This window comes from Barbus barbus (assembly GCF_936440315.1).
Source record: "Barbus barbus genome assembly, chromosome: 1".
NCBI classification, from domain to species: Eukaryota; Metazoa; Chordata; class Actinopteri; order Cypriniformes; family Cyprinidae; genus Barbus; species Barbus barbus.
Window position 1 is genome coordinate 5,246,349 of NC_136729.1, and position 18,308 is coordinate 5,264,656.

Below are 18,308 nucleotides of genomic sequence, written 5' to 3' on the forward strand. Positions count from 1 at the left end.
GTTGGCATTAGTGGATGTGCCTTAGCATGGTTCAAATTGTACTTATCTGACCGCCATCAATTCGTAGCAGTGAATGAAGAGGTATCATATCAATCACAAGTGTAGTACGGAGTACCTCAAGGCTCAGTACTAGGGCCATTACTGTTCACGCTTAACATGTTACCCTTAGGAGATATTATCAAGAGACATGGTGTTAGCTTTCACTGTTATGCTGATGATACTCAGCTCTATATTTCTTCACGGCCCTGTGAAACACACCAAATTGAGAAACTAACGGAATGCATAGTCAATATAAAAAAACTGGATGACAAGTAATTTCTTACTGCTAAATTCGGAAAAAACAGAAGTGTTAATTTTCGGACATAAAAACCCCACATGTAATAACCAAGAACACTATCTAACACTTGACGGCTGCTCTGTCGATTCTTCGTCATCAGTTAGGCACCTAGGTGTGCTGTTTGATAGCAATCTTTCATTTGAATGCCATGTTTCTTGCATCTGTAAAACTGTTTTTCCATCTAAAAAACATATCTAAATTGCGACCTATGCTCTCAACGTCAAATGCAGAAATGCTAATTCACGCGTTTATGACCTCAAGGTTAGACTATTGTAATGCTTCATTGGGTGGTTGTTCTGCACGCTTGATCAACAAACTACAGCTGGTCCAAAATGCAGCAGCTAGAGTTCTTACTAGAACCAGGAAGTATGACCATATTAGCCCAGTTCTGTCAACACTGCATTGGCTCCCCATCAAACATCGTATAGATTTTAAAATCTTGTTAACTACTTATAAAGGCCTGAATGGCTTAGCTCCTCAGTACCTGAGCGAGCTCTTATCACATTATGGTCCTCCACATCTGCTGCGATCTCAAAACTCTGGCCGTTTCATAATACCTAGAATATCAAAATCGACTGCGGGCGGCAGATCCTTTTCCTATTTAGTGCCCAAACTCTAGAACAATCTACCTAATGCTGTTCGGAAGGCAGACACACTCTGTCAGTTTAAATCTAGATTAAAGACTCGTTACTTTAACCTGGCTTACACATAACACTGCACTAATTTGTAGAAGGTTACTTAAGGATAAATGAGTGGGACTTACATACCATTTGTCTTTGTCTTTAGTATCCTTTTACTCACTTATACACTTTACTGCACTGCACAGCACACGGACACTTTATCACTGACATATACTTTACTTTTTATAGAATCTATATACAATCATATTCTATTTTTATTCTTCATATCTATTTTATTCTCATATCTATTTGTTATTCTATTTTATTGCTAGTTTATTTCAACATATATGTTTACTGTACTTTTTCTATTTGTATTTTTGTAAACTTGAGGTTTTTCTTAATTTTGTTGGACAATTTGTTGGACAGTCGTACAATACATTTCACTACATGTCGTACTATGTATGTATATGTATGTGACAAATAAAATTTGAATTTGAATTTGAACACACTAATACGCTTATATTATTCAAATCCATTAAAGGATTGTTAGGCTGCATTAATTAGATCAACCGGAACCGGGAACACTCCCCATAACACACAATGTACACGTTAAATCGTAAGACGAATGGCATCTACGCTAATATTTGTCTGTTTCTTTCTTATTCTGTTTCTCAGTCCGTGTCCGGATCAGATGGTGGATTGATGCTGGGAGATGATGTCTCCCTGATCGTCGGCGGAAGCCGGGACACCTGGATGAGTCCCGGGGACCTCGACTTAAATGCAGTAAAAATACAAATAAAAGAAAATAATTAAAAATATAATAAAATACCTAACTACATAATACTATTATTGTTAGAGATTGCAACAATATAAAATAGAAATAAATACATTTATACATTTAAAATTTTAATTAAAACATTAAGTAAACAATAAATAAACAATTATCTCCTGGCCAGAGGAGAACTGGCCCCCCAACTGAGCCTGATTTCTCCCAAGGTTTTTTTTTTCTCCATTCTGTCACAGAGGGAGTTTTGGTTCCTTGCCGCTGTTGCCTCTGGCTTGCTCAGTTGGGGACACTTAATTTCTAGTGATTATCGTCAATTTGATTTCGCAGATACTATTTAAACTAAACTGATCTAGACAATAACATCTCTGAACTCAATAATGAAATGCCTTTAACTGAAAATTGAGTGTTTAATCTGATTTTTATACATTACTGACACTCTGTCCTCCAATTTGATACTGTTAAGTGCTTTGATACAATCTGTATTGTTAAAAGCGCTATATAAATAAAGGTGACTTGACTTGACACATACCCTCTTCCTCTGCTGAATAAACCTCCCTCCACAGTAACCTGTGCTTCAAATCATCTTTAGGACCATACAGATATGTGTTCAAACTCCACATCTGCATCCTGAAAGGGACAATAGGGAACAGGTGCATTAAGAGACAAATCAATTCAGAATTTAAAATGGATTTTCCATCATGTTTTGAGATATTGTGTAAGAAGGGCACACGGCACAGCAGGGAGAAAGAGAGAGAGAGAGAGGCAGAAAATAGAGACATTCATTGATCTTGCATCATTAATAATATAAGGGGTCACATTTCCTGCAGGAATGAGTGTGAGTTTAACAACAGCAAAGGGCTGATTCCTCTGCAGAGGAAAAAAGTAAATGGTCTGCCCCTCTATGAATTTCAACCTATTTCAGTTTAACTGCAGTGCAATATTTAAATGTTGTTCTTAATATAATAATTTCGGTGGCAATGACAATGGCCTCTAAATAAATATTAAATGAAGATCATTATTGCACAAAATGTGCACTATTACCAACACAGAGATTTAAATTGAACTTTCAAGTGCCATGGGAACTCACTTTTGTGATATCAAGGTCACATGAAAACTGTCTTGACAACTTCTTACCATGCTTTTATAATTTATTTTTGCAATTTTTAAAAAAATGACTTGAAGATTTATTGCTTTATCCATGCCCCAGATTATTTCATTCTTTAAACCCAAATCTTAAAAGGCAAAATCTTTAATATATTATCAAATTTTTACAATCAACATAATGACTGAAGTAGTCATTTTGCAATTTTCCCTTTAAAAATGTCAAATGTTATTATACAGTACTTGGTAACCAACATGTCAATGTGAAGTAAATTCCATAATGTAAAATATCAAATCTAAAAGTTGATTGACCAAAAAAACTAAAATATTGATATTTTAACTATGCATAATTCAGATTCAAGTTGTACATTTGCCAAAATTATTGTAAAAAATATTATTTAATTCTACTTAGCAAACTGGCACTGTAGTGGTTATCATTATGTTTAGTCTATATACTGTTGGACATTGTTAGTGGACATTAAATAAACTAGCGTGAAAACTAGTGTTAAAAGTGTATAGGAGAGTTTATATTCTAAAACTCAACAAGACAAGTATTCTACTGTGATCTGTAAGATGACTGTTTCAGAGAATGGGTTTCTTCCAGATTAAAGTCTTAATCAAAATCTCAGACAAAAACTGAGTTAACTCTAAATTAAATATTACATCTTTGCCTACCATAGAATGACTGTGTCTGCGTGTGCGTCTCAGGAGAAAAGCAGACTCCCTAAATGGATTGAGGCTGAGCTAGTGCTTGTCTAAATGTGCAAGCATGTGCACACACTCACTCAGACACACACACACACACACACACACACACACACACACACACACAAAGCTAATTTTGGGTCTCCCCCTCTCCAACCTATTTAAAATGCTAATGCACAGATAGAATCTATCGTTTGCTCTTTCTCTCCCTCTTCCTCCCCACTTCCTTTTTCTCCTCCTTCTCCCTTCATCTACTGCATCAGCACAATCATTTCACTCTCACTCAAGCGTGTAAAAGTTCTCATTCCCCTTCTTTCGCCTGCACTATTAATCTTTTCATCCAGGGTTGAGTTTGGACCAGTGCCTCTATCACTTGTGTGGGTGGGTGAGTAGGATACTCTCTCGCTTCTCTCCTTTTTTCCTGTGCAGATGGATTCCCACACACACTCAAATTTCTGTCATGTCCGAGCCATAGTACATTAATGGAAATTCTACTGATTTGGACGTCACAACCCAAGGCATCAATCAGAACAGGCTAAAAAATATAAACAAATCAGTAATATTTCAAACTGTATGTACAGTGTGCCATGTGTTTATAAAGCTAGAATATATCAATCACAGGCTATTATTCATCTTTTTTTAAATTTAAGAAAATCTACTGTACTAAACTTAAAGGGAAGAGAACTTAATTTTCGCTGATCGAATCTACTAGTTAATGCCAGCTCACTGAGTAAAGTGTGAGCTGGTTCATTAGTGCTGCAGCAGAGAGAGATAAAAACTGCTTTCTGACTGAATGGGAGCAGGGACTGAATACAGGACTGCAGCATACTCTTGTTTTTAAGGTGCTGGTGTGTTGGTGTCACCACCAGGATTCTTCGCTAGATAAACCAGGAAGACGTCCTAGGTTAACCAGGTTGACCAACAGCTTCAGTTTTGTTGGAAACCATAATGGCAACCAGCTAGACCAGCACTAAATCAGGCTGAACCATCATGGAAAGATGGTGTTTTCAGCAGGGATACCTCAAAAAGTTCACCCCAAGATGAAAACGTTCTGTATATTTACTCACTTTCATGCCATCCAAGATGTAGATGAGTTTGTTTGTTCATTGAAACAGATTTGGAGAAAATCACATTACAGTGAATGGGTGCCGTGAGAATGAGATTATAAACAGTTGATAAGAACATCACAATAATCCACAACTAATCCACATGACTCCAGTCCATCAATTAACATCTTAAAACACCCTGATGGATTTATTTATTACAAATATGGACTGGAGATGTGTGGATTACTTGTGAATCATTGTGATGCTTTTATCAGCTGTGGAACTCTTATTCTTATGGCACCCATTCACCGTAATGGTAAATTTCTCTAAATCTTTTCCAATAAAGAAACAAAACTCATTTAGATGGCTTGAGGGTGAGCACATTTTCAACAAAAGGTCATTTTAGGTTGAACTATTTCTTTAAGAATATGGCAAATAATAATAATAATTTATCTTTTCTTCTACTTCACCTATGCTCTGATTCAAAATGGACTTGCTCCTTGCCACTGATTTCACCATGGCTAATGTATGAAGATGTGTGAAACTGGCTCAGTGGAGTCATGCTGGCATCAGTGTCCAGTCATTAATCATAAAAAGCTATTTGTCTCTCTGCCTACACGACTTTACACCTCTGCAACGCACCAGCTGCTCTGTGCTGCCCCCCGGGCATCTTTACTATATTGCTCTGATACCACCATGTTGCAAACATGATCTAAATAAAAATCCCATGTTACATTACATAACTGTAGATATATAATATTTTGTGTCCCTTTAGTGACACAAATGCATATAAAGTGCAATCTCGTCATTCCATCTCTACTGTGTGTGTGCACTCACTGATCCCATACTCACCACTGAAATAGCACCTTCCTTTGTTCCATTGACCAGGGTCTCCCATAGAAACCTAAGGAGTACAATATACAGATATATCACACCTTTAAGACATGCAGACACACACATGATATGTTCTCCATTTACACAAGGCAGCATTTCATAACCATCACAAAGCTTCAGTATTTCTGTTCTCTTCCACCTCCTCTTCACTGCAGCCCACTCAAAACAGTCGGATTTTGGGCAGACTCTGAATTATGGGCTTGGAGCTTTCAGGCTATACTGGACCATTTATTTAATAGTCAGGGTCATCGCTAGGGGTGGGCATTGGGAAGCAGTGCAGGATCATATGTATCAAAGCTTTGTTTGAGGCACTCTGTAGATTAGATTAGATTAGATTCAACTTTATTGTCATTGCACATGTAAGGTACAGGGCAACAAAATACAGTTAGCATCTAACCTGAAGTGCAATAAGCAGAGGTACAGGATATACAGTGTCTACAATATGTTACATATGTACAGAATATACAGATAAGGCAGTAGTACTATGGACATAATTTACAAATTTTTAAATACTATCAGTATGATATACAGATGGGTGATATGAACATACTATACAGATGGATTGTGCAGTAAATGTATGTACACTATGAGCAAAAACTATGAATATAATTACAAATGGATATGAATAAGCTATACATTAAGATATATAAACACTAGTGCAATGAATATTGAAAGTGCATAGAAATAAAAATTTCCAGTACATAGTACTCAGTGTGTAGATTGTTTTTTGGTTTTGTTTTTTTAAATCGATTTAATGATGGGGAGGGGTGAAGAGTTTGTGGTGGTGTGTGAGGGGGGTATCATTGGGCAGAGTTTAGTAGGGAAACAGCTGTAGGGAAAAAGCTGTTCCTGAGTCTGCATGTCCTTGTTCGGAGGCTCCTGAAGCGCCTCCCAGAGTGCAGTAAGTTAAACAGTCTATGCCGCGAGCTCGACGTAAACAGCGTTTTCTCTGGACATCCTCAATGGCAGGAAGTGGTGTCCCTGTGATGCGATGGGCGGTTTTCACCACCCTCTGCAGTGCCTTGCGGTCAGCAGCTGAGCTGTTCCCATACCAGACTGTGATACAGTTGGTCAGGATGCTTTCAATCGCACACCGGTAGAAGTTCACCAGGATGGCTGGAGACAGGTGGTTCTTCTTCAGTGTCCTAAGGAAGAAGAGGCGTTGGTGAGCCTTCTTGACTAGGCTGGATGTGTTGGTGGTCCAGGTCAGGTCCTCCGAGATGTGGGTTCCCAGGAACTTGAAGCTGGAGACACGTTCAACAACCATCCCGTTAATGTGGATGGGGTCATGCGTTCCACTTTTCTTCTTCCTGAAGTCCACAATAAGCTCTTGCTGGTGTTGAGGAGCAGGCTATTGTCAGCACACCATGCAGTAGGCAGTCTCTGTAGGCAGTCTCATCGTTGTCTCTGATGTGGCCAATCACTGTGGTGTCGTCAGCAAACTTGATGATGGAGTTGGATCCATGAAGGCCTGCAGTCATGGGTGTAGAGGGAGTAGAGAAATGGGCTCAGCACACAGCCCTGTGGTACGCCGGTGTTGAGTGTGATGGTGGTGGAGCAGGTGTGGCCTGACCTAACATGCTGAGGTCTGTTGGTCAGAAAGTCCATAATCCAGCTGCAGAGGGAGGTGTTAACACCCAAGTCACCAAGTTTAGTGATCAGCTTGGAGGGAATGACAGTGTTGAATGCTGAGCTGAAATCAACAAACAACATCCGTGCATATGTGTTGTTGTTTTCCAGGTGTGTGAGTACCGAGTGCAGTACTGTGCATACTGCATCCTCAGTGCTTCTATTGCTTCTATAGGCAAATTGGTGTGGGTCCAGTGTGGGTGGGAGGCAGTTCTTGAGGTGTGCCAGGACCAGTCGCTCAAAGCACTTCATAACAATGGGGGAGGGGGGTTTCAAGATGGCGGAGTGAGTGGTAGCACTTTTGCAGGCTCCGGTAAAAAGTTTATTTTTAGTCCTTGAAATGTGATAAACTAGTGTAACAATCTCTTTACTAAACAGATATTTAACGTAGTGGAAACATTTTATTTGTTTTTTGGAATCATGTCCAACCACAACTACAATTTGGCTGCTCTCCACGAGGCATGTGACGATTTTGACATTGAGGGAGAAATGGAAGCAGAGCAACATTCATCCAAAGAAGACAAAATTAACAAAGAACATACGCCGATAAAACAGCCAAATCTAAAGAAACAGAGAAAACAAAGTGAAATTGAGGACGTGAATACTGGCGCTGCAATTCTTCATGCAGTACAAGCTCTGACCAGAAAAATGGACGAGCAGACGGAACTTTTGAAAAGTTTCGACAAACGTATTGAAGCTAACACAACCGCAACTAAAAAAAACCGAGAAGAAATCTGCGCGCTTCAAAAAAAATAGGAGGCCTTCAGACAGAAAACAGCTTGTTAAAAGAAGCATGTGCAGAGCAAACCCGATATAAAAGAAGGTGGAATCTGAGGATGATTGGTCTCCCTGAAAAGGATGGAGAGGACACGAGAAAAGTTGTCATCGGGATACTGACAAGAGTTGTTCCAATGTCTGTGGAGCGGCTGCGAGACACCGTAGACACCGTTCACCGGCTGGGAAGGAAAGGCGATGCCGCTACCTCAAATAACACACCGAGAGCGATCATCATATGCGCTGATCGATAACCGGAGAGTGGACCCAAATTGATCACTTGTTTTGCTTTCATTTGAATGGCTGTCAGAAATTCAGCCTGCACTCACGTTTGACTGAGAAATTTATTTTTTATTGTTGGTTGACATAAATGCTCCGATATGTAAGTATCAACACTACCCGCACTTTGTTTGTTAATGCATGTTATGATCGGAGCAAGGTAATGTCATGCTGCGGAGAGATGAGGAAGCGATTTGCAGGTGAAACAGAGATTTATTGTAGTCAGACGGATATAACAGAAAACCAGGATGAATTGATGACAGATGACACAGGGACCGGATGGGCTACACAGCAGGATGGTGGTGACGAGACGGATCCGTGGTGAAGAGTGGGAATCCCCAACACGAACGAAGACACAGCAACACCGACACCGGACGATCACCTTGACATCAGACGGACGAACGGCGGAAACGTGACAGTCACTGAACAACACACAGGGAGACATCCAAAACGATCTGACAAAGGAGAGGAGAAACTGGTGAGTATTTATGGGTGAGTTAAGGAGCTGCAGCTGGTGCTGCTAACGAGGCTCAGCTGAGTGTAGTGAATGGTGATGGCTCGGCCACGCCCACACACGTACTACACACACACACATGACAATACACGGGACAAGGAGGAAACAATGAATGAGTGAACCGTGACAGGTAACCTACGTTGATGACTCCAAATTTTTATTTATTTATTTATTTATTTATTTTTTTTTGCACGCCAGCATTTGGCAGATACTGATTGTTTACTTTGATTACCTGTTAAATGTTTTTAAAGCTGGTCATAATATGATTTTTTATTTTTATTATTATAATTTTTTTGGTATGATAGTCTACTAACAATAGCTTTATGGCTGCCAAAATTAAGAAAAACACAACAAAGAAGACGAAGTTGATTCCATATCTAAATAGACCTTTGTTACAATAACTGTTCGGTTTGTAGTTTTCCTTTACTTCCTCTATAGTGTATAGAGGATTAGTTACACTAAACATGTAGATTTAGGACTAATGACTCATTCCTGCGCATCGTTAACACTCTTTTGTGCACTGTTTATAGGTTATCTACTTATCACCTAAATGTTTTCCTTTATTTCTTTAAATACTAGGGGGCCGAAAGATAATGTAAAACGTAAGGCTATTTTTCTTTTCTGTAAGGAGCAAAGGGCTAATTGTGTTTTTTTGCAAGAAACCCACTCAGATGAAGCTGACATAAAATTTTGGAAATTGCAATGGGGAGACTCTATCTTTTTCAGTCATGGAACATCACGCTCGGCAGGAGTTATGATTTTGTTAAATAGATTTCCTGGGAAAATTATTGACCATAAAAGTGACCCTACCGGCTATTGGATAATGGTCGCAACAGAAATTAATGGTATAAACTACATTTTATTATGTGTGTATGGTTATAACAAAAGACCACAGAACAAAAATCTCTTCTCATCTTTAAGTAAGTGCTTAAAAGAATGGAAAATGTTTTTTTCAACGGATAGAGTAATAATTGGGGGAGATTTTAACCTGGCCCCTCATCTTTGGTTAGACCGCCTACCATCAAAAAGACACTGCCACACATTTGATGAAACAATAGTTGAATTAATCACAAAGGCCAATTTAATAGATTACTGGAGAATGAAAAACCCAACCAGAAAACAATTTACCTGGTTTAACTCATCTAATAATGACCAGTGCTCAAGATTGGATTATTGGTTAATCTCAGACAATTTAATTAATGAGGTAAATAGATGTGAAATTTCAGCATCACCCCTAACTGATCATTGTGTAATATTTCTGACACTTTATACAGGTAGAAGAGAGAATAGCATAAACCCCATATGGAAATTTAATAATACCCTCTTGGAAGATACTGAGTTTTGTTATTAAGTTAGACAACTGGTTAAAGAAGTAGGTGAATTGGAAGTGTGTTTTCTGAGTGAATGGGAATGGTTCAAGTTTAAAGTTAAGCAGATAGCTATTAAGAGAAGTAAGCAATTATCAACACTTAAAAAGATAAGACAAAGGGACATCATTAGTCACATTAATAGGTTGTGCTGTAAAGATGATTTGACACTGGAAGAGCAGACTGAATTAAACAATTTACAGTCCCATCTTGATAATATATATTTGGAAAAGGCCAGGGGAGCATTTATTCGTTCAAGGGCTCGTTGGATCGAAGAAGGGGAAAAAAACTCTTCCTATTTTTTAGTCTGGAAAAACAAAGACAGACGAAGAAAAAAATTCGGAAGTTAAATATAAATGATGTTATTGTTGAAAATCAAGAACAAGTAAACAAAAAAATGAAAGCTTTTTATAGTAATTTGTATAAATCCCTTTTTTCTAAAGATTGTTGTTTTTTCTTAAATAGGATTCAGGGGTTTAAAAAGGCAATGGATGATAATTTTAAACAGTCTATGGAAGATGAGCTAAGAATTGAGGAACTAGACTTGGCAGTTCGACAGATGTCTAAGGGGAAATCACCTGGAATAGATGGGATAACCGTGGAGTTTTTACTTTTCTTTTGGAGTGATATCAGGGAAATGCTCTATAATGCCTATTTAGATTGTATCTCAAAAGGTAATCTTTCTCCCACTATGAAACATGGTCTCATCACTCTAATTCCCAAACCCAACAAAGATAATCTGTTATTGGATAATTGGAGACCAATTACCTTGTTATGTAACGATTATAAATTATTGGCACTTGTCTATGGTAATCGTCTGAATGAGGGATTATCACATATTATTGATGAGTGTCAATCAGCTTTCATGAGGGGTAGAAATATACATAATCATACCAGATTGCTTCTTGACATGCTTGATTATCGAGATCTCATTGATACAGATGCCTTTATTTTATTTCTCGATTTTCACAAGGCATTTGACACTGTTGAACATGCCTTTTTATTTGAAGTCTTAGGTTTTTTAGGTTTTGGGAACAATTTTTGTAAAATAATTAAGATGTTTTATACTGACATATATAGTTCTGTGTCCCTGAGGTGCTCCGCGGTATTAGACAAGGGTGCCCGATTTCTGTTATTCTAACTGTTTAGATAACTGTTTATTCTAGCCACCCAATCACTTATCATGTTCATTAATCACAACCCCAATTTGCATGGGATCTCTATATTTGACAAGGAATTTAAAATTAGTCAATTTGCAGATGACACAGCAATCCTTTTAAAGAATAAATTCATGGTTGATGTTGCCCTTGATTTAGTCTCGATGTTCTCTAAAGCGTCAGGATTAACTCTCAATGTTAAAAAATGTGAGCTACTTCCCATTCACTCATCATCGGATTCCATCATCTCTTCAATCGAGGTTAAATCTGAAGTGAAATATCTAGGAATAGTTTTATCTAAAAATGCTATCAGAAGGGAAGATGTTAATTTTTCTGACCGATTAATAGATATGAAGAAATCTTTGAGTCGATGGCTTACCAGAGATCTCACTATCTTTGGTAGAGTTACTCTATCTAAAGCAGAAGGTATTTCCAAAGTAATTTATCCGTGTCACTCCCTGTATGTTTCTTCCGGTAATATAAAGAAAGTCAACTCAATTATTTTCCAATTCCTGTGGAAAAATAAAACCCATTATATAAGGAAATCTCAGCTCGTTAAAGAGTATGATATGGGTGGTATCAAAGCCTTGGACTTTGAATCAATGTTTGGGACCTTTAAGATTAACTGGTTGAGAACATACAGTGGGGATCGAAAGTTTGGGAACACCTTGCAGAATCTGTGAAAATGTGGATAATTTTACCAAAATAAGAGAGATCATACAAAATGCATGTTATTTTTTATTTAGTACTGTCCTGAGTAAGATATTTTCCATAAAAGATGTTTACATATAGTCCACAAGACAAAAAAATAGCTGAAATTATTAAAATAATCACATTCAAAAGTTTGTGAACCCTTGGTTCTTAATACTGTGTGTGGTTACCTGGATGATCTACGACTGTTTTTTTGTTTTGTGATGGTTGTTCATGAGTCCCTTGTTTGTTCTGAACAGTTCAACTGAGCACTGTTCTTCAGAAAAATCCTCCAGGTCCTGCAGAATCTTCAGTTTTCCAGCATCTTTTGCATATTTTAACCCTTTCCAGCAGTAACTGTATGATTTTGAGATCCACCTTTTCACGTTGAGGATGATTGAGGGACTCAAACACAACTATTAAAAAAGGTTCAAACATTCACTGATGCTCCTGAAGGAAACACGATGCATTAAGAGCCGGGGGGTGAAAACTTTTTGAATTTGAAGATCAAGGTAAATTGTACTTCATTTGTCTTCCAGGAAACATGCAAGTATCTTCTGTCACGTCAGAAGGGCAGTACTAAATGGAAAAATATGATATTTCAACAAAATAAGAAAAATTTGGACATCTTCATCCTGTTCAAAAGTTTTCACCCCCCGGCTCTTAATGCATCGTGTTTCCTTCAGGAGCATCAGTGAATGTTTGAACCTTTTTTAATTGTTGTGTTTGAGTCCCTCAATCATCCTCAACGTGAAAAGGTGGATCTCAAAATCATACAGTCACTGCTGGAAAGGGTTAAAATATGCAAAAGATGCTGGAAAACTGAAGATTCTGCAGGACCTGGAGGATTTTTCTGAAGAACAGTGCTCAGTTGAACTGTTCAGAACAAACAAGGGACTCATGAACAACCATCACAAAACAAAAAAACAGTCGTAGATCATCCAGGTAACCACACACAGTATTAAGAACCAAGGGTTCCCAAACTTTTGAATGTGATTATTTTAATAATTTCAGCTATTTTTTTGTCTTGTGGACTATATGTAAACATCTTTTATGGAAAATATCTTACTCAGGACAGTACTAAATAAAAAATAACATGCATTTTGTATGATCTCTCTTATTTTGGTAAAATTATCCACATTTTCACAGATTCTGCAAGGGGTTCCCAAACTTTCGCATGCCACTGTATCTATCACAATCAGATTCTATGTGGTTTCACATTCCTAGACATCTATTTAAAAAAGTAGGAGGGCTTGATTTTCTTTTGCATTGTGATTTTGAGGTGACCAAAATTCCTGTTAAATTATCAAACTTCCACAAACAAATTCTCCAATATTGGAAAATGATATTCACCCATAACTTTTCTCCACATGGATCCACCTTATGGAACAATAGGGTCATTATTATCAACAGAAAATCATTGTTCAGGTATGACTGGTATGAAAATGGCGTTGTGTTTGTGAATGATATTATAGATGATAATGGTAACTTCTTTGAATATAAAGCTTTCTTATACAAATATAATTTAAACTGTACGAATAGAGAATACAGCAAGATCTGTAAAGCAATACCTGTACCATTATTACAGTTAATTCAAAGACCCTTACCAACTTTACCAAATTTAGTTATTAATGATTGTAGTTTAGTTGACTATAAATGTAATAATAAATATATTAATGGTGTTTTGAAATCTAAATTGTTTTTTGATTATAACAGAGGATTGTGTGTACAGGTTCCGAATATGGTTGCATTGTCCATAGAAAAAACACATTTTAAATTCATCAAATGGCCCATTTCCCCAAAAGTCAAAGAGACTCACTTTAAAATAATTTATAAGATATATCCGGTTGCTGATTTTCTTAGAAAAAGATTCAAATTTGTTGTAGACTCCTGTGTTTTTTGTGAGATGGCTGATGAGACTCTGGAACACATGTTCTTCTTTTGCCCCGTGGTCAATAGTTTTTGGTCCGAGTTACATAATTGGCTGTCACTTAAGATTGATAATATCCCTAACCTCACCTTGTCACACATCCTCTTTTATATGGATAATGTAGATTTATCAGTATCAGATTTAGTCAATATGATTATTCTTATGGGTAAATATCATATTCATTGCAGTAAGTGGAGATGTTCTAAGCCTTCCTTTGTTTGGTTTATAAATGATTTTAAATAGTTTTTTACCTCACTGAAAAAGATCAAATCTACTAAAATTGCAAGGAAAATGTGTAGTGACATATCTAGGAAACTACTGTTTTGATTAATCTCCCCTTGTGTGTGTGTGTGTGTGCAGCTCCAAATGGTAATTTTCTTTTCTTTAGCCTTATTGCCTGTGACTTGTCTATTTTGAAGTAGCTCCCCCTTGTTCTTTTGTTTTTTGTTGTTTTCTGCTTGGTTAGTACTGTTTGTATAGTGACAACATTTGTATATTGGTATGTGTATTCTCTTTCCCCTACGAGAGTTTTGTATGTTGTTGTTTTTGTCAAAAAAAAAAAAAAAAAAAAAAACTTCATAACAATGGGTGTGAGTGCTACGGGGCGGTAGTCATTCAGGCACGTTGGGGAGGAGTGTTTCGGCACTGGCACAATGGATGTGGACTTAAAGCATGTTGGCACCGTTGCTTGGGTGAGTGACAGGTTGAAAATGTCTGTGAAGACCCCTGCGAGCTGCTCTGCACATGTCCTGAGCACATGTCCAGGAATGCCGTCGGGGCCAGCAGCCTTGCATGCATTGATCCGGCGCAATGCTGTGCAGACATCTGTGGAGGTGAGTTTGAGGGTCTGATGGTCTCCTGAGAGTGTGATCTTGGTGTTGTTGTTGTCAAAGCGAGCATAAAAGTCATTTAGCTCGTTAAGGAAGGAGACGTCTGTGACCGTCGGAGTGGAGTTGCATGGCTTGTAGTCACTGATGACCTGGATGCCCTGCCACATGCGCCGGGGGTCAGAGTTGGAAAAATGCTCCTCTACCTTTAGCTTGTAGCAGTGCTTGGCCTTCTTGATGCCCCTCGTCAGGTTAGCCCTGGATATGCTGTAGGCCTGAGTGTCATCTGATCTGAAAGCAGTGTTGCGGGCTTTCAGCAAGAGTCGTACTTCCTTGTTCATCCATGGCTTCTGATTAGGGTACGTTGTGATCTGATTCTCTGTTGTAACACTGTCAATGGAGGTATTGATGTAATCCAGTACTGAGGATTACACTGTAACAAGTAAACTGCATAGTTTTTAGAGTTTTATCCATACAAATATTTAGCTTTCAATAAATATTGATTTATATTTAGTATTCTGTACAATTTTTCATGAAGACTACCATGGCACTACTTGAATTCACTCTGACTACTTTATGACTGGACATTTCACATGTTGGTCAGGTGGTCTCTTTCTGTCTAAGTGGGTAGTTCTTGGCCAGAATAAGCTGCAATGAGAAACAGATTTTTGAAGCAAGCACAGACTTTTTGCTGCCACATTCTGCACTGTTTTGTGGCTGCTTGTGCAGAAAACATTTAGAATAATTAGTAAAGCATTTAAATACACAGAATTCATGTAATTCATGAAGTTATATATTTATATACAATTTAATATAGAATATATATTTAAAGGTGGCATAGAATGGAAAACTGTATTTACCTTGGCATAGTTGAATAATAAGAGTTCTGTACATGGAAATGACATACAGTGAGCCTTAAACAGAAAATGTTACTGATAATTTTCACAGACTTCTTTGATCATATTTACCAAGGGTGCCAAAATGTTTGGCCATGACTGTATAGTCTTGAAGTTTTGCTGTCCATCCTTAACCTAGTCTCAGCCTCAGACGTCACGCCCACAGAATGTTGGCTAAATGTCTGATGCATATGGCACACATATCTGGAAACACTTCAGGAGTGTCGAAGTCGTCGTCGGATTGGTTGAATTATACAGGATTTCCGGGAGACGCGCGTTTCGCGCTCTTTAACGTTCTGCCTGGAAACAAAGATGCTATGGCGCCAAAACCCCCTCATGAAAGAAGAAAGCCATTGTGTTTACAAATGTGAGGACAAACGCTTATCAGGATCAAATAAACACTGGATTTTCAAAAGTAAGTGAAATATTTTAAGTTCACGGCATAGAATCACAACATTTAAGTACTAATTTATGTCTCTCTGTTAATCTTGTGCAAAAACACACAAAATAACACTTAATTTCTACATTTATTTTCCTTGTTGTCTGATGCAAAGCATGCTGGGAACTAGAAAACGCAATAATTTTATGTTCACCTTACTACAACGACATTTTGAGTTTACAGAACTTATTTCAATGAAGTCTAATGAACTTTCATTATTATTTGAGTAAAATTAACTCATTTCATTTAACTCATTTCATAACGGACTACAATTTGTCAGTAATCTACCCAACTCTGGCAGTGACTGTCAAGGCAAATTTACAGAAAAAAACATGATGTTACTGTTTATGATATCTTAATATCGTCATGCTTTATAGTTGTATTTAGCAAATTACAGTTGGGTGATAATAAAGTTTACATTTTGCAACAGTCAAACTTGACTATATAGTATATATATATCGCTTGATGTGAATATAATGTATGTATGCAGATAAAGTTGGATATACTTAAATATCCAACTTTATATAGAGAGCTGGGCGATAATATTGTTCACAATTTGCAATTATATAAATAATCACATAGCTGAGATTTGTTACATAGTATACTATATATCCCTTTACGTGAGAGGTCTGTATGTATGCAAGTGAAGTTAGATTTACTACAAAGTGTGTCTCCCCTCTTCCTTTCCACATGTTCTAGTGACAACCCAGATATTGGATATTCATGCCAGTGTGGTCCTACAGTTTTCAGCTGTAGAACAGAAGTGGGTCAGTAAGAAAAAGCTACTGGAATCCACCAGGGTGACATTTCCACAGGAGAAAAATAAAAACAAATCACCCACCGAGCCAATAATGTGACACTGAGCTGCAAACAAGAGTAAGGCCAATTAGGAGATATGCACAACAGGACTGTGTGTGCACAGGGGACGGAAATGTGTGTGTGTGTGTGTGTCTGGCCAGCTGCTTCCTATCACACTCCAGAATAAACATGGAAATAAATACCCAGGACGCTCCATGGCGCCTTAATAAAATGAATTGCCCTACTAGCCCATAAATTAGAAATGGGTTATTTTATTGGCGAGTTATAGGCGTCTTTATAGCTTGGCGCTTGTTTTGTTTTCCCGGTTTGGCAATACATCACCGCACTAATTCACGTTAAACCTGCCATTTAACGAATAAATCTCATGTATCTCTTTGGTCGTATCTGTGGCTCCCAACCAAGCACCCAGATAAATGATAAACTTGGTAAACTTACCCTCAACAACACCGCATAAAAACTCGTGTCGCCCCTCCATCATCGCTGTGATGGTCTATCGGGATGCTCAGGATGCGGATGCTTCAGTCTCTCCTCCGCGCCTCGTCTTCAGCCGCGCATCCTCCCCGGCTCCGACACACACACAGCATGTGAACTGAAGCCGCAAGGCATGAAGATAGAGAACAATTGCGTTTATTATTAATGTTATGTGTTGCTTTTTAGTGATCAAACATTGGCAAACTGTCAAACGTGGATGTTTCTTGTCTATGTCAGCTCGGTTCTGCCTCCTCCTGTCTATTCGCTCAATGCACTCTCCGCGGTGTTGCCAGATCTCGCAAAACAAACAAGCAACCCTGCTCCAGCAGTGAGAAAAAAGAAAACAATCCAGAATAAGCAAGAAGTATTTAATTTCACTTACAGTTAATCATAGAAAACATTGATACACGTGATAATAAATTTAGCAAGGTTTAATTAAAACTTGCAAAAACAAAAATGGTAAAATTATGAATTTTAAATATATAATTGTGCAAAAACACTTAAAATATTTGGCCATCTCAGTCAATCTGCTTCTTTGTAGAGCAAGGCTTAAACAGTAAATAGTGGTTGATCACAATTACACTTAAACTATTTTATTGTTTTAAAGCCCATTCACACCAAGAACAAGGATAACCATAACAATAACGATAACTATATTAGCATCCACATCAAGGGATGATAATATTCTGTTTTATTATAAAAGTTGCAGTTATATCGTCTGCTACTTAAAGTGCTCGAGTATCAAAAAAAAAACCTATTTTAAAACTTTATTTTAAAAATAAATCCATATTAGCTTATAATATACGGATATGGCAACATCTCGCACCATCTAGCGGCCAGCGTATGTCACATCAACACACAACACAATTTCAAACATTGCTGTTATAGCAGTTGGGTTTTCCGAAATAACATTGAATTAGGCTTGATTATGAATCGCATACGTTGTGAGTTAGAAATAAATTATCAAAACAAACTTTTATGCATATGTTGTGAATCTGGCTCCTTCTGCGAATGTTATTTATAGTT

The 18,308-nt window shown here is 37.7% G+C and overlaps 1 protein-coding gene across 1 annotated transcript in view; it reads right to left on the minus strand.

Annotated features, from left to right (window-relative positions):
- Positions 1 to 17,289, minus strand: part of LOC306846004 (protein O-GlcNAcase-like) — a gene marked incomplete at both ends in the record, with an annotated part of 36,196 nt that extends 18,907 nt beyond the window's left edge. Inside the window, 3 exons of the mRNA XM_079379056.1 lie at positions 2,274 to 2,371; positions 5,449 to 5,500; positions 17,247 to 17,289. Of these exons, the coding sequence (XP_079235182.1) occupies positions 2,274 to 2,371; positions 5,449 to 5,500; positions 17,247 to 17,289 (193 nt within the window). The remainder of the gene's footprint in view (positions 1 to 2,273; positions 2,372 to 5,448; positions 5,501 to 17,246) is intronic.
- Between the last annotated feature and the right edge of the window lie 1,019 nt (positions 17,290 to 18,308).